The 27979-nt window shown below is 38.5% G+C and overlaps 1 protein-coding gene across 1 annotated transcript; it reads left to right on the forward strand.

Moving 5' to 3' along the window:
* LOC125837677 (uncharacterized) lies at window positions 1-27894 on the forward strand. The gene is made up of 7 exons (XM_049516761.1): window positions 1-293; window positions 589-628; window positions 8972-9042; window positions 25841-25935; window positions 26698-26765; window positions 27244-27354; window positions 27601-27894. Exons 1-7 carry the CDS (start codon window positions 80-82, stop codon window positions 27734-27736), a joined length of 735 nt encoding a protein of 244 aa, XP_049372718.1. The 5' UTR covers window positions 1-79; the 3' UTR covers window positions 27737-27894.
* The last annotated feature ends 85 nt before the right edge of the window (window positions 27895-27979 follow it).

Below are 27979 nucleotides of genomic sequence, written 5' to 3' on the forward strand. Positions count from 1 at the left end.
AGAATTGTAAATTCGGAGATTGCACTGGATAAGTCTTATCATTAGACTGCTCTTCTCTGTTGCCAAACATTCCGATCAGATGACAATTACCATGTACACCCCTGCGCATGTTACCACCAGCATCTTAAATTCCCGGCTCCTCCGCTCTCCGCCACGACAAACATTGTCGCCGGCGAGATATCACCGCAATTTTAGCTTAACTTGCGCGTTATTACCGGAGACAAGGCGGGAAAGCAGACGATTGGTCAACATAGCCCTTGGAGTCTTGCTTCAATGGCTAGCTCTACCTAAAGGTGATTCCCTTCATTGTAGCAATGCTAACCTGCGCCACTGTTTAGTGCAGTGCGCCTTAGTAACTACATTTGTAATCATCTTCTCATGTATAAAGCCACTTTTGGCTGCCATAGGTTATCATACACGTGAGATAGTGATCGAAATTGGTATTATATATGCAAAAACGAAATTGTCAGTTATATTCATTGCTCTCTGTGTGTCTACTTTTCTTGTCCTTCTGAAAATTTGTTTTGGATTAATGGAAAATATTACAAGCGACCTAAGAAAGTTGTGTTGGAACTTTTTTATTTGCAGATGCAGTAGGAGCTAGCCCTTTTGACAAGTATGTGAAAAGGTGAGCACAAAAGTTCTGGGAGTTTGTAATAGGTTACATATATAATTTTTATATAGTTGATGAAAATATGGCTAATTTTTAAAAGTGGATTCAGCTTATAAGCAGTGAAGTGCACATACACTTACTCATCGAAGTATATAATCTGTATGAAAATTTAAAGAAAGATCATGAAAATATGTATATATATTAAAAGGTGCACAGGAAGCATTTAAATCCTTGGCCCCCCTATACTATTATGCGCTCTTATAACTATAAGTTGTGACCATAATATCAAGAGGTAGAATTAGGTTTGATTGCCACATCTATGTAGTTGAATGGGGAAGATATTGTATCATGTTTAGCTCTATTAATCTCCCTGGATTATTGTTTACCTGTTAAATCGTACATGGAAATTTATTTATTTTTGAGATAAAGGTAACTGTGTATTCACAAAAGGGTCATCATCAAATAAATGATGAGCATAGGTCACTTACAATCTCATCAGAGCATATCAAACTACCCTATGGGAGATTACAAATTACCTATGAAGTCATCAAAAAGTTCTATATCCCCCATCATATCTTGTTTACACCAAAAGTACAAAAGACTAAGACAATTCATTCTAATTTTCTAGATGTTGTTTCTCTTATCTAGAAAGCATCTTCCTTTCCTTTCGTACATGTAAATTTATATGAGGTCAAGAGAATGCATCTTGGTTTAACTCTTTTTAAGGCCGATTGTTAGCAATTTGGATATTGCCGGATTTACAAAACAAATCAAATGAAACGAAAGCGTAAAGGAGATAAAGCTGAGACTAAGATGTTGTTGGAGGGTTATGAATCCGAGACTGATAGCCTTTTGAATAGGTGATATCTTTGGGTGAATATGCTTCTAGGATAAGAACTGAATGGAACAACGGTAACTTGGAGCACAAGAAAATTGTGTATTGTTAGAATTCTGTATGAATTTACTAGTGGAGGAAACAAACCATCTATATGTTACAATAGTGAGGCATCATCCAATAAAAAAGCCCCATTCAATCCCTAAATTACTAAGATCAATGACCGTGGGCCACGTGGTGATGCCGTTAGGGGCGCCAACCATAATTTTTGTATTGCTCAGGTCCGTACAGGCTCGTCTGCTCACCTCTCCTCTCTGACACTTTGTCCTCTTTGTCTCCTTGTCCACGTCTTGGGGTTGGTCCTTTGCCCTGTCATCGGCGTGGTCTTTCTCTCATTCCCAAGGATATCTCTCTGATGGGTTGATCTTTTTGAAACTTCGTTTTTAGTTGTACCCTTTCGCCAAGTGTCCATTCCTCCACATGCCACGTGCATTAGTCAGTTTCACCCCAATACAGATTCTCCTTCCACTTTCCAGTCTTAGTCTTGGTGTCAGGCATCGCCGGGAGGCGGAAGGAGAAAACTCACGCAAACCCTTATCACCCATTTTTCTTCAACATGAAAAGATGTTGGTCCCACCTCATTAAACCTTCTTGCCATGTGTTCGGCCTATCTACAACACATAGTCCCAAGCAACGTCAACAACCCTCTTCTGATGTCTATAAATTTGGGAGTTCCCTAAACCATTCAGTTTCTCCACATTCTTCCTCCAACTCTTTATGCAATCCTTGGATCTATTACTCTCAATTTGTTTTGCTGTTCTTTGTTTTTGTTCCATCTTTTTCCTTTGACTGTTCCATGTCTTTGTCATCCTCAAGCTTTGCCACAGCTTCTTCTTTGAGGGGTGACTCGAAAAGGAAAAACAAAAAAAAGATGACTATACATTAAGATCCTTCAGTCCAACTTTCAATACTTTGAGCTTACTTCACAATTGAAACATTCTTGTATGAGTGTACCTTCTCTTCCAAATAGTTGTTAAAATCCCTTCAAACTCAGGGTGCTCTAAAACAATTTTGAATAATCTGAAAGATTTTGGCCAGGAGGGCAGTCTTGTGTCCACTTGGATAAGGATTGGTGAGTGTTCAGATACTCCTGGACTCAAAAACTCAACCTCCACATGCCTCCACTGTCCACCTAAAGTTGCCCAATGCCCAGTCTAGTTTGGAGTATACTCTACTCCCATCTTGATGTCTATTGCTAAAAGTGAAGTGTCTCCCGGTTTGTCTTAAAGCTGTTAGCTGCAAAGTGTCAATGCAACCCTGAAAAGCTTGATTCTCTCCTGGCACAACATGGGATCCAGTTCTGTATTCAGTAGCCAAAGCATTGTTAAAGTCCCCACTTAGAAACCAAGCCTTCTAGATATCATTCCCAATTTGAATTAGGTCCCTCCACAACTCCTCTCTATTCTGACTTCCATTCTTGGCATAGACAATAGTTAGGTAGATTGAAAAAGTATCATTTGCATCAGAGACACTAGAATGAGTATATTGTTGATGAACAACAAATAGATGTTCAAGATGTAAGTTGTAATACTTTAGAAGGGGGACTACATATTTTGATGTAGTGTACCAGTGGATATATAGATTAACTGTTACCATTCTCAAAAAAAAATATTCCCAGACTTTTGCATGTTAGTTCTAGTTTCAATAACTCCCATAATTTCTCTCTTTTCTTCTGCAGAAAGAGCTTCAACTCTTTCTCTTTCGAAGGTTGGCTAAGCCCTTGTATGTTCCATGTGGAGATAATTACTGAGGGAGATGGGTATCCCTCGGGTCTCCAGTGTGAGTGATCCCCTCATCTTGAAGAGCTTCATAGCCATTTGCAACCTTCACATTTCACATGCACCTCTAATTGTAGAACTTCAGGAGGCTGAACTGAGCTGAGATGGTGATATTGGCATCTTCCGTCTATCCACTACTAATGTACTAGTAGTTGGTTCATCCAGCTTTGCTACACCTTTTGTTTTCCAGTTATATCTAGGTTGTTTAGGTTTTCTGTTCCTGCACCTCTTCTTGTTGACTTCCTAGGACTTAGGCTCTTCCTGTGCTTCCACTTCAGAATTCCAGCATGCTTCAACTTTGTGGCCAAATGTCATACACTCAGAACAAAATTTTGGATGCCAATCATACTCAATTATGAAAAGATCCAATTGGTATCATTACTTCAATAGACTCCAAGAGTGGCCATTGATCAGCTTCAACTAGTACTCTAGCGTATGAAATTCGTGCCATTGAAGCAGTGAAACTGTCAGTGAGAGGGGTTTCCCAGTGTCACTCGCAACCTTACTCAATGCTTCACTAGACCAATAGCCCACCGGAAGGCATGGTAGCGTGATCCAAAGGGGGATTTTTTTTTGAACAGGTAACATTTTTGTGTATTAATAACAAACTACACAAAGGGTGTGTAGTCACCCATATTTACATCTAGATGAGAAAAAAAATAAGCTCCCTAATCTTCTCATTAGGAATCTAGTACATCAAAAATTGATTCTAACTCTTCCATTAAGCTATGTTTACGCCAAAAAAAGAAAAGCCTTAATCATGTTATCTTTAGTTTCTGTCTTCAAAACAAACTTGGTTTCTTTCTTCCCACACAATCCACCAAATGCAAGCTGGGAAATTTTCCATCTCTCTTTCTAATTGGAGGGATTGGTATCACTGTCCTAGCATTTCAGTACCTCAGATACACTTCCCAGCATAGTCCAGCTAATGCCTCTCAAGTTAATGAAAATGTCACGACCCGGGAGCACCCCCTAGTTGTAACATGGCGTACACGACCCCGAGGGGGTCTAATACAAGCCTCATAACATTCTTGAACATAAGAACATAGGAAAACAGAGAAGAATTAAAAACTTTCCTTTACAATCGAAAAGACTTCCATTAAAAAGCCAGCGGAAGACTTTCTAGACATTGTGCACTATGTCTCAAACCATCTAATACTATGAATACAACATTGGGAACTTAGCCCATACAAAAGCTTCAACATAAACTAAAAGACATAAAGGAACAAAGTGGGTATTGTCCTCGAAACTATGAGGACTCACCAAGTCTTCATCTTCAAGCACCTTGGAAACCTACTCCTCAAGCATAGAACACCAATATCTCCAAACCCTACACTTAGAAAGAGAAGGGGAAGAATGGGGTTAGCACAATTAAGTACTAAATATGATGACCATGCAAAAACATGCTTAAAAGGGGACATTTGAATTGAAAGTCATGCTTTTATGCCATTTGGAAAAACTTCATGAACATTGATAGAAGAGGCGTAATATAAGCCACAACCCATATACAAGTCACATTTTCGCACTTGAACAAGATCGGCATATAAACCTTTACCTTTACCTTAAGCCTTCACCTCAAGTAACCCTCAAGCTATACCTTGTGCAATGTATGGATAATGTCCCATACCACCACCCACACTAAGGCACCACCTTAAGGTCACCATAAGTGAACTTACCATTCATCCTTTCCACTTTTACACAATAAAGCACATAAGAGACATAAACAATACGTAAGTCGCATCATCACATTAAGACCAACATCTAAGAGAACTCTAAGTCATACTTGTGCAATGTGCAAGTAGCATCCCATACTACTACCCACACTAAGTACTCCTTTGAAGTCACCATAGATAAGGCACATTCATATACAATAAATCAAGACAAGGAAGTAACTCATAATACAATCCAATCAGCTTGGCGAGCTACCACTTAGCTTGCCTTTTGGTCCAGCACCTAGGCCAAATGGACAGTCCACTAGGCGATCACAAGAGCACAAGGACGACTCGCCCAATCCTTTGGGCGATCAAGTACTCCCATCGCCAAACAGCCCCTCAAAGAACAAGGTTTCTTTCGCTCAATCTTGCTAGTCTAGGCCCTTACTTGCACCCTAGGCTTCAACCTTGCCCCACTTAGGTTCTAAAACAGCCTAGACGTCAACCTAAAGTCACACTAACCCAAACGTTAAGGCTCTATATCATTTTCTGAGTCGTTATAGAAAATCTTCCACAACTGATCAGTCCAGCTGCAATGAAGAAAGAGATGAGAGATTGTCTCTGCTTCCTTACCACATAGAAAACACCTTGAGCAAAGATTGACACCTCTCCTCATGAGTTTATCTTGTGTGAGTACAACTTCTCTAGCTAGTAACCAAGAGAAGCATGCAACTTTGTGGGGGATCTTAACCCTCCAGATGATCTTCCCAGTCCAAGTTTGAGGTTGTGAATACTCTGTATGCTGCTTTCACTGTAAATTTGTTCTGCTTATTCCTTAACCATATCAAGTAATCTGCCTCAATTGATGTTCCTTTGAGCTGTTCTAAAGTTCTGAAAAAGCTTGCTAGCCTATCAATTTCTCAATCATTTAAAGTCTTCTGAAACTCAAGTTCCACTCCTCCTCACCCCAAACCATTTCAATTGTTGAGTTTTGTTGTTTGTTGTTGATTAAGGGAGTATATGTCTGGATAGAGCTGCTTTAGGAGGCCTTGCTCTATCTATTTATCATTCCATAGATCTACTTTCCTTCCATTACCAATGCTGAACATGGTTTTTGTTAGCAATTTGGGCCACAAGTTCTTTATGGATTTTCAGAGACTAACTCCATAAGGACTATTGCTCACTTTGGTTGTCCATCTTCCATTCAAACCATATTTCTCCATGATAACCTTCTTCCATAATGGGTGGTCATCTGAGTTGAAGTTCCATATCTGCTTCATCATTAAACTCTGATTATGGATCTTCAAATTCTTAATTCCAGCACCTCCATTCTTCTTGCTGGTTAGACAAGACTCCCAATTGACAAGATGTATTTTATTCTTTTCTCTGTTCTCCTCCCAAAAGAAGTCCCTTCTTAAGGAATCCAACCTTTTCATAACACTGGCAGGGAATGGAAGTAGAGACATCATGTAGGAAGGCATTGCATCCAATACAAAGTTTATCAAGGTCAGCCTTCCTCCCATGGATAAGTATTGGTTTCTCCATCTGCCGACTTTTTTTTCCATTTCTCCAACACTTGAGTCCATATATTTATTGACTTGCTTTTTGGCCCCAAATGTAATCCAAGATATGTTGTTGGAAGTTCCCCAATTCTACCTCCAAGAATGCTGGACAGTCTCCGAAGCCCACTTCATTAGATGGATAAATAGAACTTTTATCCAGTTGATGTGCAGCCTAGAGATGACCTGAAATAAAAGAAAAATCACCCTTAGCATCCTTCCTTGATTTATATCTGCTTCACAGAAAATCAAGGTATCATATTGTAAATGCGTGATCATCATGTTACTGTCTTCCCTGGATCTTACTTTGAACCCTCTGATCCAGTTGTTTATTTAAGCTCTCTGTACCATGTTATTTAAACCCTCCATGCTAATGATGAACAAAAATGGGGATAGAGGATCCCCTTGCCTCAGACCACTTTGTGAAGGGAAGAAACCAACTGGAGAGCCATTGATAAGTACTGAAAACATAGTTGTACTTATGCATAAGTGGATCCATTTGATCCAAGTTTCTCCAAACCCCATCTTCCTAACCATCCCCAATAAGAAGTTCAAGTGATCAAAAGCCTTCTCAATGTCTAACTTGCATAGGATACCAGGGGATTTAATATTGATCCTAGCATCAGTACATTCATTGGCAATTAAAATGGTATCCAGTATCTGTCGGCCTTTGATGAAAGCCATTTTTTGTGCATCCACCAATTTGTGCTCTACTTTCTTCGGTCTCTCAGTCAAAAGCTTGGATGTAATTTTGTAAATGCTTCCTATCAAGCTGATAGGCCTAAAGTCTCTCAGATTTTTGGCCCCAATCTTCTTAGGTTATCCGGGTTAAACTCGAAATCGATACTCCAATTTTGTAGCACAAAAGGTTTGTTGAAGAATGTATAGGGACCAACTTACATAAGTTTCTCACAATCTTCGACAGTTCTAAACCGAAAAATATAGTATCCCTTATGCAACAAAATCGTAGGGTTTGGTCACAAACTTCCAAGCATTTATAATAAAATTTTCCATTGTTAACTCATATGGAGTGTCACCAATCACATGCCCCCAATTAGTGTGGACTTCCAGTAAATTTCTTGCTCCTTAAAGGTCATCCTGCTCCATAGTAACAAAAACCTTACCATCCTTAGAGCTAGGAGGAACATAGGATAGCGTCTTAGTGTCTTATCTTGCTTCACGCTCCTATTGCCCTCATAATCTTTTTTCTCCGCCAGCGTCGGCTGGCCTGAAGTACAGCTTCAGAGAATTGTAGCTGGCGGGCTGCCAGTTGAGTACCGTTCGTTCCACCCCCCGTATGGCTCCAGTTGGATAGAGGATGAAGAATCGGAGTCCTCTCCTTTATCCTCAACAATTGATTGAAATCTTACTGGGATGAAGCTTCCAAACTTTATTGATCGCAATCTACAACACTCCATCCTCCGGTGTGACCAATTTCGCTCTGATTGTGCCTCTGTACCAGAATGTAACTGTCTTTGTTCCCTTTGTCTCTTTGTCCACGTCATCGGGGTTGGTCCTTTGCCTTGTCTTCAGCACGATTCTTCTCTCTTTTCTGAGGATATCTCTCCGACAGGTTGATCTTCACAAAACTTACCTTTTAATTGTACCCTGTCGCCAAGTGTCCATTCCTCCGCATGCCACGTGCGTTAGTCAGTTTCAGTCCAATACAGTTATATGGTTTTTCTTTAATAACAATAAATTTGATGATGTATTTAATGACTTGAGTTTGCACTTGGGTCTTTTTTTTAATTGAAATCGGTAGTTTGCACTAGGAATATTTTAGTGAAAATGAAAAAAAGAAGGTATCTTTTTAGTATGATAATGAAAGAGGCGAAGCATTGATAGTGATTTCGTTTAGTTCAAGCAAGTTTTCCCTGATTTCATTTATCCCGCAATTTGAATGAAGTTAATTCATTTCTTTCTTCCATGCCCCTCTCAATTCTCAAGTCAAATTTTCGAATCTTGGGCCTGCTTTGTGAAGTTGGCGAAACTAGTTTTCCCAAGTGATGTTGACTATTTAAAATGTGCTAAGTTTTGGGTTCTAAGCGTTGTTGTCTGCTACCAAAGATGAAACTTGTACGTAAGGCAAAATTTTGTCCCCACATCAGAAAAAAACAGTTTCCGTTCTTTCCTCAACTGAATTACAGGATTGCTAACTTTTGTGTTTTCACAACTATTGGTATTCACGTCAGAACATAGGCTCAAATAGCTTGTATAACTTAGTGATGTCAGGAGACTCTGTTCCATAATGTTCCGCAATCTTCATTAACTTCCATCACCTGTCTGCCTAGCTTCACATCTGCCAATCTGCTTTACTTAGCTACCGTGATTGGTAAAATTATCTTTTGCTCAAGTCATTGTCCTATGTGCTTTCACTTAGTTTTATAAGCCTGTGATACTTTGTGATTTTTTTTAAGCTTTAAATTGAGTTGTCGTGTTCATTTTATTATTTTAATTTTTGATTTGATAACTAGGAAACAGCTTGATCCACTGGAGGCTTATGTACCAGCTGTGCTGCTAGCTGGGGTGCAGATTAAGGAATTAGGTGACACTCGTTTCCCACTTTCACTTATTTCGTTTCTTAACGTGAAAAACTTTAAGAAAATATCCTCCATTCATGCTGCAATCAGTGTGTTTATTTAGATTGAGTATTTCAATGATCTTTAAAGCAATACAGAGATATCCTAGACTTAAAGGAGTAACAATGGATAGACACCCGAAGTTGGCACCACGGTCAGATAGACACCTTAAATGTGCCAGTGATCATTTGACACCTTCTCTTGATAGAAATTTGTATCATGAACATCTGTCTGTGAGATCACCCGCTTGAGACTCTCTTTGCTGATGTCAGATGGTCAAATGAAATGGTGACATGTGTAATCTTTTTTTTTTTATAAAAATAGAAATAGAATAACTTATAAAATACAAAAACCATTTATTTACCTATACTATAAGATGGAGTTTACATGCCAAAGCAGGCAGTGGGTCAACATGTCTACTTTGGCATGTAAGGTAGTTTGGTCATTTTAAATAAAATTAAATAACATGATTGGCTTAAAAACAAGTTAGAAACTTAAATGATAATGTCACTAAAACACAGGTGGTTACCGAATCTTGAAAGGGGTAACATTTGGCAACTACTGAGATGCATTTGGTGGAGCTCAAATTCATTTAGGTGATTTCAAAAAAATTCTTGAGTTATTTGTTTGTATTTTTTTTAAATTTGTTATATATTTGAAAATTGCATAATATTATAAGAGGGAGTTTACATGCCAAAGCAGGCAGCAGGTCGACATGTCTGCTTTGGCATGTACGGTTAGCTGGGTCATTTTAAATAAAATTAAATAACATGATTGGCTATAAAACAAAGTAGAAACTTAAATGATAATGACACTAAAACACATGTGGTTACATAATGTTGAAAGGGGTAACATTTGGCAGGTACTGAGACGCATTTGGTGGAGCTCAAATCCATTTAGGTGTTCTCAAAAGAATTCTTGACTTATTTGTTTGTATTTTTTTAAATTAGCTAAAATATTTGAAAATTTCATAAAAAATATCATTAATCACAATAATTAGACTTATAATATTTAAAAGACATAAAAAATCGAATTGACTCTCGAATTCTATTAGTGCCACATAAATTGGAAAAGAGGAAGTAACATGTATTATTTGAAAATTAAGTTAAAAGTACTATAAATCCCAATAATTAATAATTTAAAAAATTTAAAAATCATATAAAAAATTTAGTTGACTCTCCTAATTCCATCCATGCGGTATAAAATTGAGATAAATAGAGTAACACATATTGGGCATGTGTTTACACGGGCTCTCCAGTAAATATGAGAAAAACACTCTCTCTTGCTCCTCTCATTTCTTTCGTCAAAATGTTTCAGAACTGAACCTCCGATCCCCCTCCCCTTTTTCTTTCGCCACCTGTCCTTATCCTCACCCTCTTTTTCTTCGAACCCCCCCCCCCCCTCCCCACCCCTCGACCTCCCACCCTTCCTCCTCCACACCTTCCACCTTTCCCTTCCCCACTCCTCCTTCAACAAATCTCTCAAAACTGTTGCGGGTCAGAATCCATCTCTCTCAAAATTCTGAAATGTTGTTTTATTTAAATGGTACAATTATCAAATGTTCTCTGAGTTAATTGAGCACTCATGTTTTTTCCTAAATTTTGATATCGGAAACATTATGCACTCTTCAAATAAATTAGAGAGTTTAAGTTGTACTTCATGTGAAATTAGTTGGTTTTTGAGTCATTATGATTGAAGTCCATCCTGTGCACTGCTTCAGTATGTTGCAATGTTGGAGGAATTTACTCTTATTATACAAGATGTTGTCGGATCAGCTTATATTTTTTCAGTTGGTTGTGGTGGTTTATGGTGGAGGTGGGCAGAGGGTGGTGGAAAAAGTTGGAGTTAGAATAGGGTTACTTCCATAATGTGTTGCCTCTTTTCTGACACCCTGAAACCATATTGGCTTAAACTGTTCTTCTTCAAGAATTTGTGTTAGTGGTTGCAATTACATTGCTATCCTATCCCCTTACTTACCCCCTCCATCCAAAAATAAATTTAAAAAACCCAAAAACAATAGCCATCCTCTAATACTGGCCCAATTGGATCATGAGCACCTTATGAATCAGAGTGGATGTTGTTTATGGAGATCCCCCTTACCCCCTTATTTATTTGTAATGGTTATGGAAATTTTTTAAGTTTGATGCTCAAAACAACTGAAAGAGTGGTATGGCCTAGTGGTCAATGAAGTGAGTCGAGAACCATGAGGTCTCAGGTTCAAATATCAGTAGATACAAAAGCACTTGGTGATTTCTTCTCATCTGTTGTAGCCTCAGTAAATAGAGTTAGTTACCTGATACTTGTTGCTGGTGAGAGGGGACAAATATCCCATGGAGTTAGTCGAGGTGCGCACAAGCTGACCCAGCCTCCACGGTTATCAAAAAAGAAAAGAGAGCAGAAAGGTTGGGGTGGATCACTGGCTTTAAGGTTAAAGGAAATGGTGACAAAAAGGTGGCCATTTCTCATATTTGGCATGCTGATGACACACTGTTAGTGGGTGAGGCAAAGAAGGAACGATTTCTTCTTGTCAGAGAGATTTTTCGGCCTTTGAAGCTGTCACAGGTTTGAAAGCTTACCTCGCGAAGAGTCACCTGTTTAGTGTTGATATTGATAGTAATATTGAAGAGTTGGCTGAAATTGTGATGTAACGTTGAGAAATTCCTTGTTGTATATTTGGGACTTCCTCCGAGTGTTAAAAACAATGATCAAATGATAGTCAATGAGTTCTAGACATGTGCGAAGAAACTGATCCCCCAGGAAAAATAGTATTTATCTTTAGGTGGAAGGCTCACTCTAATCAACATAAGAAAGAGGGGATTGATAAAAAATCTCATCCTTTCCTGGAAGGCTGATGTGATTTGTTTCCAAGAATCTAAAGCAAGGGGTTTGCCTTCTTGGTCGAGCTCGTCGCACCAGGCTTGCCTAGTGCGGGGTACCTCTCCTATGTGGTTTGCAAGCTATTGCATAGGAGCGGGGATTTTACCCTGTGCGCACCCAAAGGGTTGCGGCTGCGAATTTCCCTTGTCATAAAAAAAAATGGAGGGGGATATCAAGGAAATAGTAAGAGATTTATGGGGGATTAGATGGGTTAATTATACTCAACTGGAGGCAAGTAGTACTAGGGGAGGGATTATCCTAATGTGGGACAACAGAGTTTGGGAAGGGGAGATCAGCAGTATAGGCTCTTACTCTGTACCCTGTAATCTACAACGATTACAGGTAAGAATCAGGACTTCGCTTGGTATCTTACTGGAGTATATGCATCAAATGACATAATGGAAAGGGAAGAGGCATGGTGGGAAATAGCATCAGCTAAGGGTCTGATTTCAAGTCCATGGGTTGTCTCTATAGATTTCAACACGGTTAGACATCCATTAGAAAAGAAGAACTGCAATAGAATTAACAAATCAATGACAGACTTCTCCGAGTTCATTGAAGACATGGAGTTGATAGACTTGGATTTAACATGTGGTCAATTCACCTGGAAACAGGGGGATAGATAGGCAGCTGCTGCTAGACTAGATAGATTCCTAGTTTCAGAAGGATGGGACACACATTTAGGAATATAAGACAACTCATTATTCTTAGAGTGACCTCAGATCACACAACGCTGATGCTACAATGTGGTGACTATGAACTTGATAAATCTTATTTCAAGTTTGAGAATTGGTAGCTTTAAACTGAAGATTTTGGTGACAAAGTGAAGAACTGGTGGGAGTCTTTCCACTGCACAGGAAGGCCTGACTATATCTTGGCTTTCAAACTGAAAGTTATGAAGGAGAAATTAAAGGAATAGAGTAAAATAGTCAAGGGTAATATGGAATTACAGAAACAGAACATACCAAACTAGTTAGCATAATTGGAGGAGATCCAAGAACAGAGGATTTTGACAGAAGAAGAAATAACCAAGAGGCTAGCTTTATCAATGGAATTTGAAGATATTGATAGGCATGAGGAGACTGCTTGGAGGCAAATATCCTGGGCACTATGGGGCTAAAACAAGGAGATAGAAATACCAATTTTTTCACAGGACAACCAATGCACACAGGAGAATAAATACCATTGATAAACTAATAGGAAGAGGAGAAACTTTGACGGACCCAATCAACATCAAGAAAGAAATAATCTCTTTCTATGAGTTCTCTACTCAGAGACAGGAATGGAGACCACACTTTAATAGGAGGAACTGTCCCACGGTCAGTGCAAAAGACAACCTGATGTTGACGGCCCCCTTTGAACCACAACAGATTTTGGACTGTGTCAAATTATATGAGAGACAAAGCTCTAGGACCAGATGGTTATACTCTTCCACCAATGTTGGGCAGTGATTAGTTCAGATGTAGTAGTTGTAGTACAAAACTTTTCATAATGTAGGTTTCTTTCAGAAGAGATATAATGCTATATTTGTAGCTCAATTCCAAAGAAAGTGGGTGCTATTGAATCAACTGATTCCACGCCAATCAACTTGATTGGGAGTGTCTACAAGATCATTTCCATAATCTCAGCAGAAAGCTTGAAAAAAGTAACCCACAACTTGGTGTTGGATGGCCTTCATCAAAGGAAGACAAATCATGAATGCTACTACGATGGCAAATGAATGTGTTGAAGGAATGCAGAGGAGCAATTTGCCAGAAATCCTATGCAAACTAGATATCCAGAAAACTTTTGACCATCTTAACTGGAACTACCGTCTTGAACTATTGCAGAAGATGGGCTTTGGTTCCAAGTGGATAAGGTGGATCAAACATTGAATCAACATAGTCAAATTCTCAGTATTGGTCAACAGGGCCCCGGTTTCTTCTCTTCCTACATAGGCTTGAGATAAGGAGATCCTTGTCTCCTTTCCTCTTAATCCTAGCTATGGAAGGCATAAGCAATATGGTATAGACTGCAAAATTAAATGGATGGGTCAAAGGTTCCCAAGCAATTCCCAGTACAATGAACGACTTAGAAATCATCCACCGACACCCTGGTTTTCTGTGAGGCTTCCAAAGAACAAATTCTATTATTGAAAGTGATTGTCATCCTTTCTGAATCCATATAGGTTTACACATTAATTGAAAAAAGAGCTACATTTATCGTATCAATGAAGTGGCTGATATTCAATCCTTGGCTGATATTTTAGGAGAGACATGAACTCTTCCTACTAAATACCTGGGTATGCCTCTTGGTGCAAAAAGAAAATATGAGAGATATGGAATGAGGTGTAGAAAAATGTGAAAGAAGACTAACCAACTGGAGAAGTCAATATATCTCTATGGGAGGAAGATTGACTTTGAACAACAACATGCTTGATGCTTTACCCACATATATGATGTCTATCTTTCCTGCCCCTATCTCTATGTGATAGAAAAGATAGATGCCTTAAGGAGGAATTTCTTCTGGCAAGGCAATGATGACAAGAAGAAAATCCATCTTGGGTAACTTTGACAAAAAACGAGAAGAAAGGGGGAATGGGAGTCAGGAACAGGTTGATGCACAATAGGCGTTTGATTATGAAGTGGTTGTGGAGATTTAATATAGATGACAACCAACTTTGGAAACAAGTTACTAAAGCTAACTATGGAGAAGAGGGGTTATGGACAACAAAGGAAGTGACTACTCCCTATGGATGCAACATCTGGAGATCTATCTGAAACCTTTGGCCAATTTTCCAACAAAGAATAGGCTTCAAAATTGGGAATGGAATGAAAATTTCCTGTTGGAATGACGTCTGGATTGGAGAAAACACACCAATCATCTCTTTCCAGAATTATACAGCTTTTCTCAATAAGCATCAATAGCTGACATGTGGACAGGCATGGATTTAAGACTTCCTTGACCCTGGGAATATAAGAAATCGAAGTATTTAGGGATTTTTTTATTTTAACTTGGGACCCGTTTGGCCATAGATTTCCCAAGTAATATTTGGAGGAAAATTTGGCAAATAGTGTTTGTCCATACAATTTGTCATTATTTGGCAAATATTTTTGGCAAATAATCCAAATTCACAAATACTAGAAAAAACTAGTATTTGGGCCAAATCTCATTATTTGGGATCTTTTAAAAAATTTAATTCTACACCAAACTTTCATCTTTTGCAAAAACACCCTCTATATTAGTAGTTTGCATTGTATTACATAATATTTTTAACGTAAACACCAAAGTAGTGATGAAATATTCAGTGAATATGAAAGTGATGATATGATTATTGATGAAAATGATGAACAATCGGCTTAGGGTAACAAAGTCATGTTCTTTGTCTACTTCACGATGTATGGAATGATGCTTGTTGCACTCACTTCGAACTACCATATTGCTCTAGTGTCATGGACACTACTTGTTATTTGTTGCAACGAAGATCTAATTGACTTCTAATACAAACCTATGGTTAGTTTTGATAGTTTTTAAAACTTACGGATATAAATCATATTTCCTAAAAAAGTGAAATATGTTTCCCAAATACTATGGCCAAACACATGGTGAAATTTCACCCAAATTTTAACACAAATAATATTTGTCAAAAATATTTGGAAATCTATGGCCAAACGCTAGTTTGGTAACTTGTATTATATCACAAAACAATACATGGGTTGTATTGAAACCTTGTATACAAATGTACTCCCAATTTCACTTCTCTAGGACTAGATTGAGTCTAGGACATCAATAATAGAGATAGTGTCATTTGAGTATAACTGGTTACACCAAAAAACTAGAAAAAGAAAAAGAATTGCAGTTAAGTTTTAACTTCCACACACTGTTCACTAAGCTCTCAAAACATCTTGAATTCCTCTCTTTCCAGATAGCCCACCATATAGCACTAGGGATAATTCTCCATCTACTTTTGTCTTTTGCATGGACCCCTTCTCCCTCCCAGCTCATTAAGGCCCCAGTCACTTCCCTAAGCATGGTCTTGGGAATGCCTTTCAGGCTGATAAAAATTCTCCACAATTGTTGGGTGTACCTGCAAAGTAAAAATAGATGGTTGACAGTCTCATTTGTTTCACCACATAGGAAACATCTGGAGCACAAGGATATCCCCTCTTCATGACATTGTCCTGAGTAAGGACTGCTTCCTTAGCCATTAACCTGACAAAGCATGAAACTTTGTGAGGTATCCTACTCTTCCATATTTGTTTCCAAGGCCATTTGTACCCGACTGGTTTGTTTGGTCCATCATCTTGTAGGCTTTGTTGACTTTGAACACTTCTCTGCCATCACCTGTCCACCATAGAACATCCTCACCTGTCTGCAAACCATTGAAAGTGTCCACCGAGTTGAAAAATTCAGCAACTCTCATGATCTCCCAATCATTCAGATGTCTTCTGAAAATGAAATTCCATCCCTGTGGAGACCATAGCTCTGCTATGGTACTTTGTTGGGACAGGACTAGGTTGTAAATGTCTGGGAAAAGTATTTCCATGTTACCATTCTCATGCCAGTTATCTTTCCAAAATCTGGTCTTCCTTTCCATCCAAGACTTTTATCTTTGAGTTGTTTTTAACTTCATTCCACAAACTCCTAATGGACCTCCAGAGGCAAACTCCATAAGGAGTTGTCACTTCTCTGGTAAGCCAGTTGTCCTCTTCCACATGTTTGGCTCCAATCACCTTCCTCCACAACAATTGGTTATTATTTGAATACTTCCATAACCATTTCATACTTGGGGCCTTACTTTGGATCTGTAAATTCTTTATCCCCATCCCTCCATTCTTTTTTCCAGTCATCACTTCCTTGCATTTTATCAAGTGAAAGCTTTCTTCTCCTTGTTACCCTGCCACAAGAATTTCCTCCTAAATCCTATCCAACCTCTTGATGACCCTTGTTGGAATAGGAAAGAGGGACATCATATAGGTTGGTAAAGCATCAAGTACTGAGTTGATCAGGGTCAATCTACCACCTATGGATAAATATTGTCTTCCACTTGGCTAGTTTCTTCTCACACTTCTCAATGACACTGATCCATATTTCTATGGAATTTAGAATTGGCTCCTAAAGGCATTTCCAAGTAAGTAGTTGGTAGTGCTCCTATTTCACCTACCAAGATTGAAACTAACCCTCTCATATTGTTCACCTCATTAATAGGGTACATCACACTCTTTCTCCAGTTAATATGCAGCCCAAATATACCTTCAAACAAGACTAGAATCACTCTTAGATATTTAAGTTGTTCCTACTCAGCATCACAAAATATCAAAGTGTCATCTGCATATTGCAAGTGTGTAACTTCCAAGCTATCAGTACCTTCTCTAGCCACCTCAAAGCCCTTAACCACCCTCTCATGTTTGTTATCTTTATCATGTTATTTAAACCTTCCATAGTGTTCAGGAACAAAAAAGGGGACAAGGGATCACCTTGTCTGGGTCCTCTTTGTGTTTGGAAGAATCCTGCGGGATTACCATTGATGAGAATTGAGAAGCTAACTGTTGAGATACAATATTTCACCCAATTCAGCAACTTTTACCCAAAACCCATCATTTCCAGCATCTTCACTAGATACTTCCCGTTAACATGATCATAAGCTTTTTCTATATCCAACTTACAGAGTACCCTAGGTTTCTTTTGTTTATTTCTTGAATCAACAGCTTCATTTGCAATCAGATTTGCATCCATTATCTGCCTCCCTTTAATAAATGTCATTTGTTGGGAGTCTATCAACTTGTCTACTATCCTTTTTAGTCTCTTAGTCAAGACTTTAGAGATCAGTTTGTATATACTGCCAATTAGGCTAATTGGCCTAAAATCTCTCAACTCCTTGGCACCTTTCTTCTTGGGTATAAGGGTTATGAATGTTGCCTTATAGCTCTTCTCAAATACTTCTTGCTCATAGAAGTTTTGGAAAGTGTCCATGATGTCTTGCTTTACCACATCCTAACATGTAATGAAGAACCCCATAGTAAAGCCATCTAGACCTGCTGCTTTATCAACTGCACATAACTTTAAGCACCTCAGGACTTCACTTTCCTCAAAATTACTTTGAAGCATCTGTCTTTCTTCTTATGTTATGACTGGTCATTGTTCATTTTGATACCTAGGTTTCCACTGAGTAGTTTCCTTGTATAGCCTAGTGTAGTAATCAACAATCTCCTCATTAATTCTGTTTGGCTCTTGAGTCACTTCTCCCTGTATTACAAGCTGGTCAATGTTGTTATATCTTCTGTGTGCATTTGCAGTATTGTGAAAGAATTTAGTATTCTTATCACCTTCTTTCAGCCGCCAAAGAGCCCTTGATTTTTGCCTCCAGGAGATTTCCTCCTTAATCAACTCTTCATACTTCATCAGCAACTCATCTTTTAATGCAGATTTTTCAATAGTGAGAGTTTTCTCCTTCCTATCAGCTTATAAGTCAGCCATCTGTTCCAACAGTTTCTTCCTCTGAATGGTCAAGTTTCCCTCTTCCCCCTTCCTCCATTCTTTGAGTTTGCTCTTCAAAACTCTTAGTTTGCATGCCAATCTATAGTCAGGTCTTCCAGTGAAGTTGAAAGATGACCACCAATCCCTAACTATATCAATGAAACCCTCAACTTTCGACCACCAATTTTCAAATTTGAAATTGCCTTTGTTCCTTTCCCAAGAACCCCCAAGTAAAGCTATTGGTATATGATCAGAGCTCAGCCTTTGAAGAGGAATCTGTTTTAGATTTTGAAACTTGTCATCCCAGTCCTCAGAAATTAGTATTCTGTCAATCCTGGAGGCTACTTCATGTTGATCCCCTTTGAACCAGGTGTATGTAGCATCCTCTAGTTGTAGATCAACTAGTTTCATATATTCAATAAAGTTGGAGAATTCCTTCATCCCCCTAGTTCTGCTCGTACAATTCTTCTTCTCAGATATGTATCTAACTACATTGAAATCCCCACAAACTGCCCACGACCCTTCCACCTAACCTCTTACAACACCCACTTCTTCCCACACTAATCTTCTTTCCTTGTAACAATTGGGAGCATACACTCCTGTAATGTGGCATTTGAAGTCTTGTGTTTGAGACTCAAATTTACAGGTGATAGAGTATGCCCCTATTTCCAGAATTTCTCCCTTCCAAGTTTTCTCATCCCACATCAGTAAAATCCCCCCTCTTGTTCCGCTGGACTCTAAGTATGCTTGTCTGATCCATCTACCTCCCCAGACCTGTTTGGCTACCTCTATAACATTGCCTTCTCGTTTTGTTTCTTGAAGACATGATGTCTGTCTTCCACCCCCATATCATACTATTCACCAATCTCCTCTTGTCTCTATCATTTAGTCCCCTAACATTCCAAGAGACTAGCTTTATCTTCATCTGCAACTAGTACTTGCATTCCTCCCATTTCCTCTGTTCCCTGAGCTTTTGAACTTGACATAAAAGCATATCAAACTTTTTCTTGTACTCCCTTAGTCTTTGACTTCTTGATTTCATTGCACTGTTCCTGTCTTCTTGCCAGCCTACAACTATCTATTTGTAACAATAGTTCTATGGCGTCCTTCTCGTTGCCTTGAAAATCAACCCCGAAGATTTTCCCCGATTTAATTAGGTTTTGTTGTACCCAATTCGAGGTTTCTTTCTCCTTCCCCTGCATTATGAACTGTTGTTGCGACATAATAGGCTCTGCTTCATCAATTTCCCCGTTGACTATCTCTGTAATAGGATTTTGTAATACTACCCTATTGTTATCGTGATTGATCTCACTTGGTTCTTGATTGCTTTCCACCTGTTTATTAGTGTCTTCAATCTCCATCGAAGTCTCTTTATCCTTCATTATCTCTGCGGATTTTCTCACCATCCTTGCGAATGTTGGACTGTTCTCAGTGACTTGAGAATTGCCATGTACGACTCTTTGTGCTCTTATTTCCTCGACGCATTCGAAAGATCTCTGGCTGTCAACAAGCCTTCTATTTCCCCTTGAAAGTTGTTAACAATAACTTGGGCCGCCACATCTGGGCCTATGCACCAAGCTTGTGAATTATTTGGCCTAGACTTATAAGTTATAACCCTTCTTTAAGATTTCCTTTAAATGACTGACATACCCCTCATTTAAATGGCTCACGTGCCCCTCACGAGCTGACATCGTGACTTTATTTGCAGGGGCCACGCGCGACTGCGTTGGAAAGTTCCTAAGTTGACGGGATTCGCTATCAACATCACAGATCCTCTCCCCTAAACCCTTTGGTTAAATCGCTGGACTGGGTAAAAGGTATCTTCTTTCCCCTTACCGCTTTCCGGCATAATTTCAAATCTTGGCGAACATTCCAGCTAGATTTGAAAGTAGAATTCTATGCCGTTCCGCGACACAGCCACCTCTTTCGGGATTTTTCTACCATCGTTTGCAGCCAGGATCCTCGCCCACTTCATATGATTTTTCAGTTTTGTTTCCTACTCCGTAGCCACCCAACCTCCACAGATCTCGCCTTTCTCTTGGAAGACCTTCTTTGACCATAGGTGAAGGGGAATCCCCACTGCTCTGATCCATGTTTCTTTAACAGAAACAGACTTAGAAATAGAGGTTGTTGGTGGTGTCCACCATTCGAGATGAAGGTTACACGTCTTCCATCTCCACTGGCCCTGTATAGTCTGCTCTGCCATGTTTCTGTATGGAAACTCAAACAGAAATTTCTTATCATTCAGCTCGTATATGTTTATTCTGAAGACATTCTTCCAGTTAGAAGACGACGATCTTTTTAAATCTGCTAGAGTTGGCCTCTCTGCAGGCTTCTCACTACAAAACTCTACAAGGCATCTAGATAAAAGATCGCCTTCCTGCGCTCCTATTTTATCTAGGATTTCTACCATACCCCTCATATTTTTTATCTCTGCATTGCGTAAATTCCTGGATTGCTATTTACTATCTTGAATAGCAGTAGCGTAGGGGTAATCCAGGACCACCCTAGTGCTAGGTATTTTCACCTTTACCTGCTGATATTTAATGAATCTGTCAATCTTCAAAGCAATGTCCAACCACCCAGCATTCAATGCCAACTCTGGTATTGTAATTCCAGACCTTCCCCCTGTATATAATGTTATGATGTTTATGAACCTCCCATGTATATTATGCTTTCTTGTACAGTAGTGCTCCGACTCATGCTCAACCATTCCCTATCTTCTTTTCTCCTTGTTCTCCTCGGATGCTTCTCTTAAGCATTGGCAGATCCATTCCATCACCTTCCTACTCATAGAAGATCTGTGCATCATCTTTTTCTTTTTTTTTTACACTAGTAATATTTGTATTTCAGTCAGTACTTAGGTAGTACTGAAAACCATATTTACAAAAAAGAAGAAAAAAATTATAGTCTTTCCAATGCTAAACCAGGAACTAGATGGACCCTAAAACGTCTATGATTGATTCAGTGTCATTGGAGTAGACATTTGTACACCAAAAACAGAACAACAAAATACATTTAAGCTGGACTTCCTGCAGGTTGTTGTCCCTATTTTCAAAACATCTATCATTTCTCTCTCTCCATATAGTCCACCATACACAAGCAGGGATCATCCTCCATCTTTCTCTGTTTGTAGCCCCAACTCCAGCCTCCTCCCAACTGAAAAGAGTTTCATCAATCTTACTAGGCATACTCCAGGAAATGCCTCTGAGATTAAGGAAATCTGCCACAGTTGATCAGTGAAATTGCAGTGTAGAAAGAGGTGTTTTACTGTCACTGTATCCTTACCACATAAGGAGCATCTGTTGCATAGAGATATACCTCTCTTGGCCACATTGTCCAATGTCAGAACTGCTTCATTGGCTAGCAGCCAGGTGAAGCATGGCACTTTTTGTGGCACTTTGACTCTCCGGATTTGCTTCCAAGGCCATTTGAAGTCTTGATTCTCCCTAAGACTTGTTTGTTTATATCCTTCCTTCACCCTGTATCTTCCTTTGTTATGACCATGCCACCATAAATAATCTTCACCTGTTTAGATTCCTTGGAAACTCTCCAGTAGTTTGAAAAGTTCAATCATTCTGGGAATTTCCCAGTCATTCAAGTTTCTTCTAAAGATCATATTCCATCCTTGTGGTGACCACATTTCAGCAACAGTCTTCTCTTGGTATTGAGCCAAAACAAAGATATCAGGAAAGAGATCTTTAAGGCTCACAGTACCCATCCATTTATCAATCCAAAAACTTGTTTTTCTGCCATTTCGAACTTTGACAGTTAATTGATTACTGAGAAACTGCCAGAATATTCTAATGGATTTCCAGAGGCTAATACCATAGGGGATGTTGACCTCTTTAGTTACCCATGTGTTCAGTTGCTCATACTTGCTCTTGATTACCCTGTACCAGAGGGCTTGGTCCTTCTGATGGTACCTCCATAGCCACTTGACCTTGAGTGCTTTGCTTTGATATTTAAGGTTCTTGATACCTAGTCCACCTTGATCTGTGCATCATCTTTCTGCTTCTCTCTACCCATTCGTACCATTCGACTTTGTCATCATCCCATCTGGTGATATCGAAAGACTTAAATCCTGCATTGAAATAGATTCGACTTTCCTCCATTCTATCGGAGAGTGGTTTATCAATAATCACAGTGGGTGATTATTGTTGGCTTGAAAGAAAAGGGTTGATTCTGGTGGGAGTAACCGGAAAAGATGGGCTTCTCTCTCCTAGGAAGTAGGAGAGAGAGGGTATCGGGAACTGTGTCTGGGAGCCTTTTAGTTGGTGAAAACCGAAGTATTTAGGGATTCGACGCTTATCATCTGCCAAACTCAAAAGAAATGAAAAACGGGCAAGTATTGAGTCTCAGATTTAGAAGAATTTTAGAATAATTGAGAGATGGAAAAGATGGCAGATTTCCTCCACATTCTATCTCAGTTAAATGGTTTTTCAGAAGAGATGGATAGATTAGTTTGACATTGTCACAGCAAAAGGGAAGTTTTCTTTAAAGTCTTCTTACAGAGATCTCACTAGCTCCAACAATCAAGTGGGTTGTTCGCTATGGAAAATGATCTGGTAGTGAAAATTCCTTACGATGTAGCTTGTTTCACATGGCTTTTTACTACAGAAAAGGTTCTGACAAATGAAATACTTCAGCAAGAGAGGAATGCAACTGTGCTCAGATGCTATCTTTGTAATGAACAAGTAGAGACAATTAACCACCTTTTTTTTTTTGCACTGTAAATGGACATATCGACTATGGAAAAATTTGATCAACTTGAGGAAAATTTAGTGGATGATTCCAAGAAGAATAAAGGAAGCGCTAAACTGTTGGAACAGTGATGGCAATGCAGCTAACAGGGAGGAGAGATAGTAGATCGTCTCAGCTTTATTTGGTGGTCAGTTTTGACAGAGAAATCAGAGATGTTTTGAGGAAACCATTGTGACACCCAGAAGATCATGATGAATTGCCTAGCCCTCTATTATTTTTGGTGTAAACAGAAATTGTTAATACAAACTGAAGATATTTTTGATGTTCACAATTTATAAGTATTTTAACAGATACAATCCTTTTGTAATCGGCCTACTTTTTTGGGGGACTGACAATTTTATGGTGTAGTATACCTGTTGATATTAACTTTTGCCTTTATGAAAAATATTACCAATTCAAAAATATCATCTGAATGATCATGATGCAATATGAAGAGCATATATTCAAAAGTCTTTTCCAACCTCGAAATCACAAGTTTCTTCAATGATGAGCTTTTGAGTAACTATTTGGTATTTTATAGAAAAAGAACATTTTTTAATATTTCCAGTGAGTTTATTATGGACACGTCTTAAAAAATGAGAACTCCGAGGAGAGGTGTAGTAGTACAATAACAACAAACAACAACATACCAGTGAAATTCCACAAGTAAGGTTTGAGGAGGGTAGAATGTATGCAAACCTTACCACTACCTCGTGGAGGTAGAGATACTATTTTTGAAAGACCCTCGGCTCAAGTGTAACAAATCCCGGTATAAAGGAGACAATGAAGATTGAGGAGAATTGGGCAAATAACAAGGAACTAATGTAAAAATCCACCAGAGAGGAGCCAAAACAACAGTTAAATCATGTGATAATCCAAACTCCATAAACAACATACTAGGGTAGATTATTAAGAAAACAATAATAAACAATGATAAAAATAAAAATAAAACAAAAGAAGTACAATAATATAACTAGTACCATTGCAAACACCAGCCACCCTATGCAAGACAACATTACACTACCTACTAATTTTCTACCCTAATACATACTCCACACCCTCCTATCTAGGGTCATATCCCCGGTAACCTGAAGTTGCATTATATCATGTCTTTCACCTCTCCCTAATACTTCTTCAGCCTACCTCTGCCTCTCCTCGTTCCCTCTATAACCAACCTTTTGTACCTCCTCATTGGTGCGTCTATGCATTTCCTCTTCACATGTCCAAACCATCTCAGCCTCGCTTATCTCATCTTATCCACCACGGAGGCCAATCCCACCTTATCCCGGATATCCTCATTTCTAATTTTATCACTCCTAGTATTAGGGGTGGGCGTTCGGTTCTTCGGTTCGGTTTTTCAGTTTTCTGTTTTAGAAAAGTGTGCACCATATACCAAACCAAACTAATTTGGTTCGGTTCGGTTTAGTTAGGTGTTTTTAAATTGGTTTTTCGGTTCGAATGAAAAATAAAATGAGGACAAAATCAAAGTATAAGATAATTAAAATTTAAAAGTATGTTAAGAAATGATGTGTCTCGCCATGGAACACTTATTGTGCTAACTAGAAGATTACTCATCTTTGTCAAGAACATTGTGCCGCCAACTACTTCTCCAGAAAAACAAGGACGAAGACGGGTTCCTTTACATAACGTACATTGATAAAAATATGTTTTGGTTCCTCTTGCGAACTAATATTTGAAGTTAAATATTGAATTATACATCCGTTGCTATTTTGATTTGTTCATGAATGATTTAATTGTTAGTTGACTTTTTATTTTTAGTTAAGAGAATGCCCATAAATAATATATAAATATTATTATTATTTTATATTTTTTTCAATAAAAGTTCGGTTCTTCGGTGCACTGAAGTTCTGAGACCCTTACACCGAACCGAAGAATTGAATTTTTGAAAAAATAACACCGACACCGAACCGAATCAGTTTGGTTAGGTTCGGTTCTATTTTTCGGTATTTATGCCCACCCCTACCTAGTATGGCCACACATCCACTGACCAAACATCCACCGCAACATTCTCATCTCTGCAACATGTATCTTTTGGACGTGAGAGTTCTTGACTAGCCAACATTCAGTCCCATACAAAAATGTTGGTCGAACCACCACGCTACAGTACTTACCTTTGAGTTCCAGCGGTACCCTTTTATCACACAAGACTCTAGAGGCAAGCCTTCACTTCATCCATGTCACACCGATACAATGTGTGATATCATCGTCGATGTCCTTGCTCCCTTGAAGTATAGATCCAAGATACTTGAATCTATCTCGCTTGGGGATATTTTGTGTGTCAAGCCTCACTTCCATGCTTACCTCATGCATCACATCATTGAATTTGCACTCCACCTATTCAGTCTTGGTCCGGCTCAACCTCAACCCTTTAGCCTCCAAAGTATGTCTCCACGCCTCTAACTTAACATTAACTCCAAAAGGTGTAGTAGTGTACTTGAATTTATTTTTCTAAAATATGTCATTGTTATATTAATTTATTCACTTCTTTAAATGTCGACAGTGCGTATGGAAAATCATGTGTACGTCACTGAAGATAATTCTAGGTTCTTGCAAGTTGTCTCATTTTACTGAGTAGTGCTAGATATTTGCAGTGTATGGTTAAGCTTACAAAAAATTATTGTAAAATTTCACAGCATGATATTTACATTATCTTTTAGCATTTTATAGAGAAATCTTTGGAGGTTGATCAACCTAAATATGGAGATTGCCGGAATATATTGCGTTCTGGTCCTGCATCATCTCTTCGTGTCAATATTCGAGCAGTAAGTTAAGGTTCTCCCATACCTCACTCTCAACTCTATGAATGACATTATCTAACGGTTGATAATTATCCGTTTCTGTACAGCTTTTTTCAAAATTAGGAATGTATGAAGCTGATTTACTTGGTTTAGACTTATGAATGTTCCATTCTGGTCTTGGAGCATGCTATACATCTTAAGGATGAGTGAAAACTAGGGATGTTCGATGATTTTAAACATTTTGAGACAATTTTTTATCTCGTAGGCAGTATAGGAGGAACTTGAAATGATTCGAAGAGAAAAAAGCAAGAATTTTTTCATTTATCTGCAAGTGCTCTGCTATGCCATATCTGCTGCACGGTGCTAATATGAACATTTGATATCATTTAAGCCAGCTACAGAAGTCCAAGCCAAATATTCAAATTAGAGAGTCAGTTAACAAAATACCATTGCAAGTAGCATTTTTGACAGGTTATCATCTGTCTATCAAATCAAGGGAAAAATATCCCGAATGCTCAAATTTTAGTTACCAAGAAAAGAAAAAATCTGGGTACATAAAAAAAGAAAAAGCTCCAAATTTTTAAATATATCTTGTTGCTTGGTTTGAAAATGGCATTGCACTGAAGTTATATATTCATTTTTCTTTTCATTTAGTTGTGTAATTTGTAATTTCTTTTTCTTAACTAGTCTATTGGTTGTTGTACAGAGAAATGCTTAGGCTTCTTCCAACTACAATTAGATGATCAACTCCTGAAAAAATTCACTTATCTTCTCATTCAATTTCAGGTAGCACAATACGCAGCTGATGGTGGCAATGGTAAATCAGCTTTCAGTGATGTTGATCAGTGTCTGAGGTACTACATCGTTTATTCAACTGTCAACCTGAACAATGCTGTTTAAATATAACGTAACGCAGTAACATTATAGCTTTGCAGTTAAGGATATATATTAAAATTTGCAGTAGCCTGCACAGGATGATCAGTCTACTGGGTAGATGTAAGAAAATTTTAGAATGTCCTTGGAACACTGATGATTTCTCTAGGTCTTCCTCTCAGAGAGAGTTTCATAATTGATTTTGTTCCTATAAGCTTCCTGACTTATTTTCTTGAGCAAGGTTGGCTGCAAAAGATCATGTCACGAATATGATATTCTTATTCTACACTGCCAGATGGAACACCTTCAAATTGATGACGAGAGGAGCATGCTTTTAGTATAAACATCAGTAAACAAAAGGGACCAATTTTAACCAAAATGCAAATTGGACCATCATTGCATGTCAACTTTGTATTTTTACTCGCGTGATGTTATTTGTGTTTTTATTCTTTCATGCAGTGCATTGGAAGGACTTGACTCGTTGCTTTTGCGTGCATCAAGAAAGGATCCAGGGGCCTCAATTGACTCAATGAAGGCACAAATTGTTACTGCCTTAAATGCATTGGACAGGTCATACTTCTATCTTTCTTGCCTTGGTGATAACCAATCAATCAATATCGTGTCATTCCCAAATCAATTGGGTTATGAATTCCCTATATCCTTTCTTCTCTATCCAAATAATAAATAATGTCTTTCAACATCGGTGATTCTTTAAATCTCAATTATCCCTGCATAGTTATCTAGTTTAATCTGAACGAGTTACGGCTTTTGCCTAGTAGTTAAATATGGATTATTTTTTCCCTTTTCTGTCTTCAGTCTTCTTAAAACCGTCCCAGCTGATGTGCTTGAAAAGGGAAAGTCTGTAGCTGATTCATATTTTTTTGCTGGTGAGGAAGACGTAGCACCTGAGAGACTGGACCCTGAGCTGAAGCAACTGGAATCTATACTGTAAATACGAAAGCCTCTTTCTTGATCAGGTAAATGTTTTTGTATTGCTCATGAGTTGATGGGCAGAGATGGGGTTGTTCTTTAGTCTCTTAATTGATGCAGGTCATTCAAAGTATGTAATTAGTTTTGTTTTATATCTCTATTGAATAACGTCCAATACACTTAAATTTATTGCAAGAGTTAACTCTGAATTACCCATAAACATGGACGAACGCACATTAACTCATTCGCTGAGTTTAGAAAATCG

Source organism: Solanum verrucosum, unplaced genomic scaffold (assembly GCF_900185275.1).
Source record: "Solanum verrucosum unplaced genomic scaffold, falcon-dt-bn FXZP01000133.1, whole genome shotgun sequence".
NCBI lineage: Eukaryota > Viridiplantae > Streptophyta > Magnoliopsida > Solanales > Solanaceae > Solanum > Solanum verrucosum.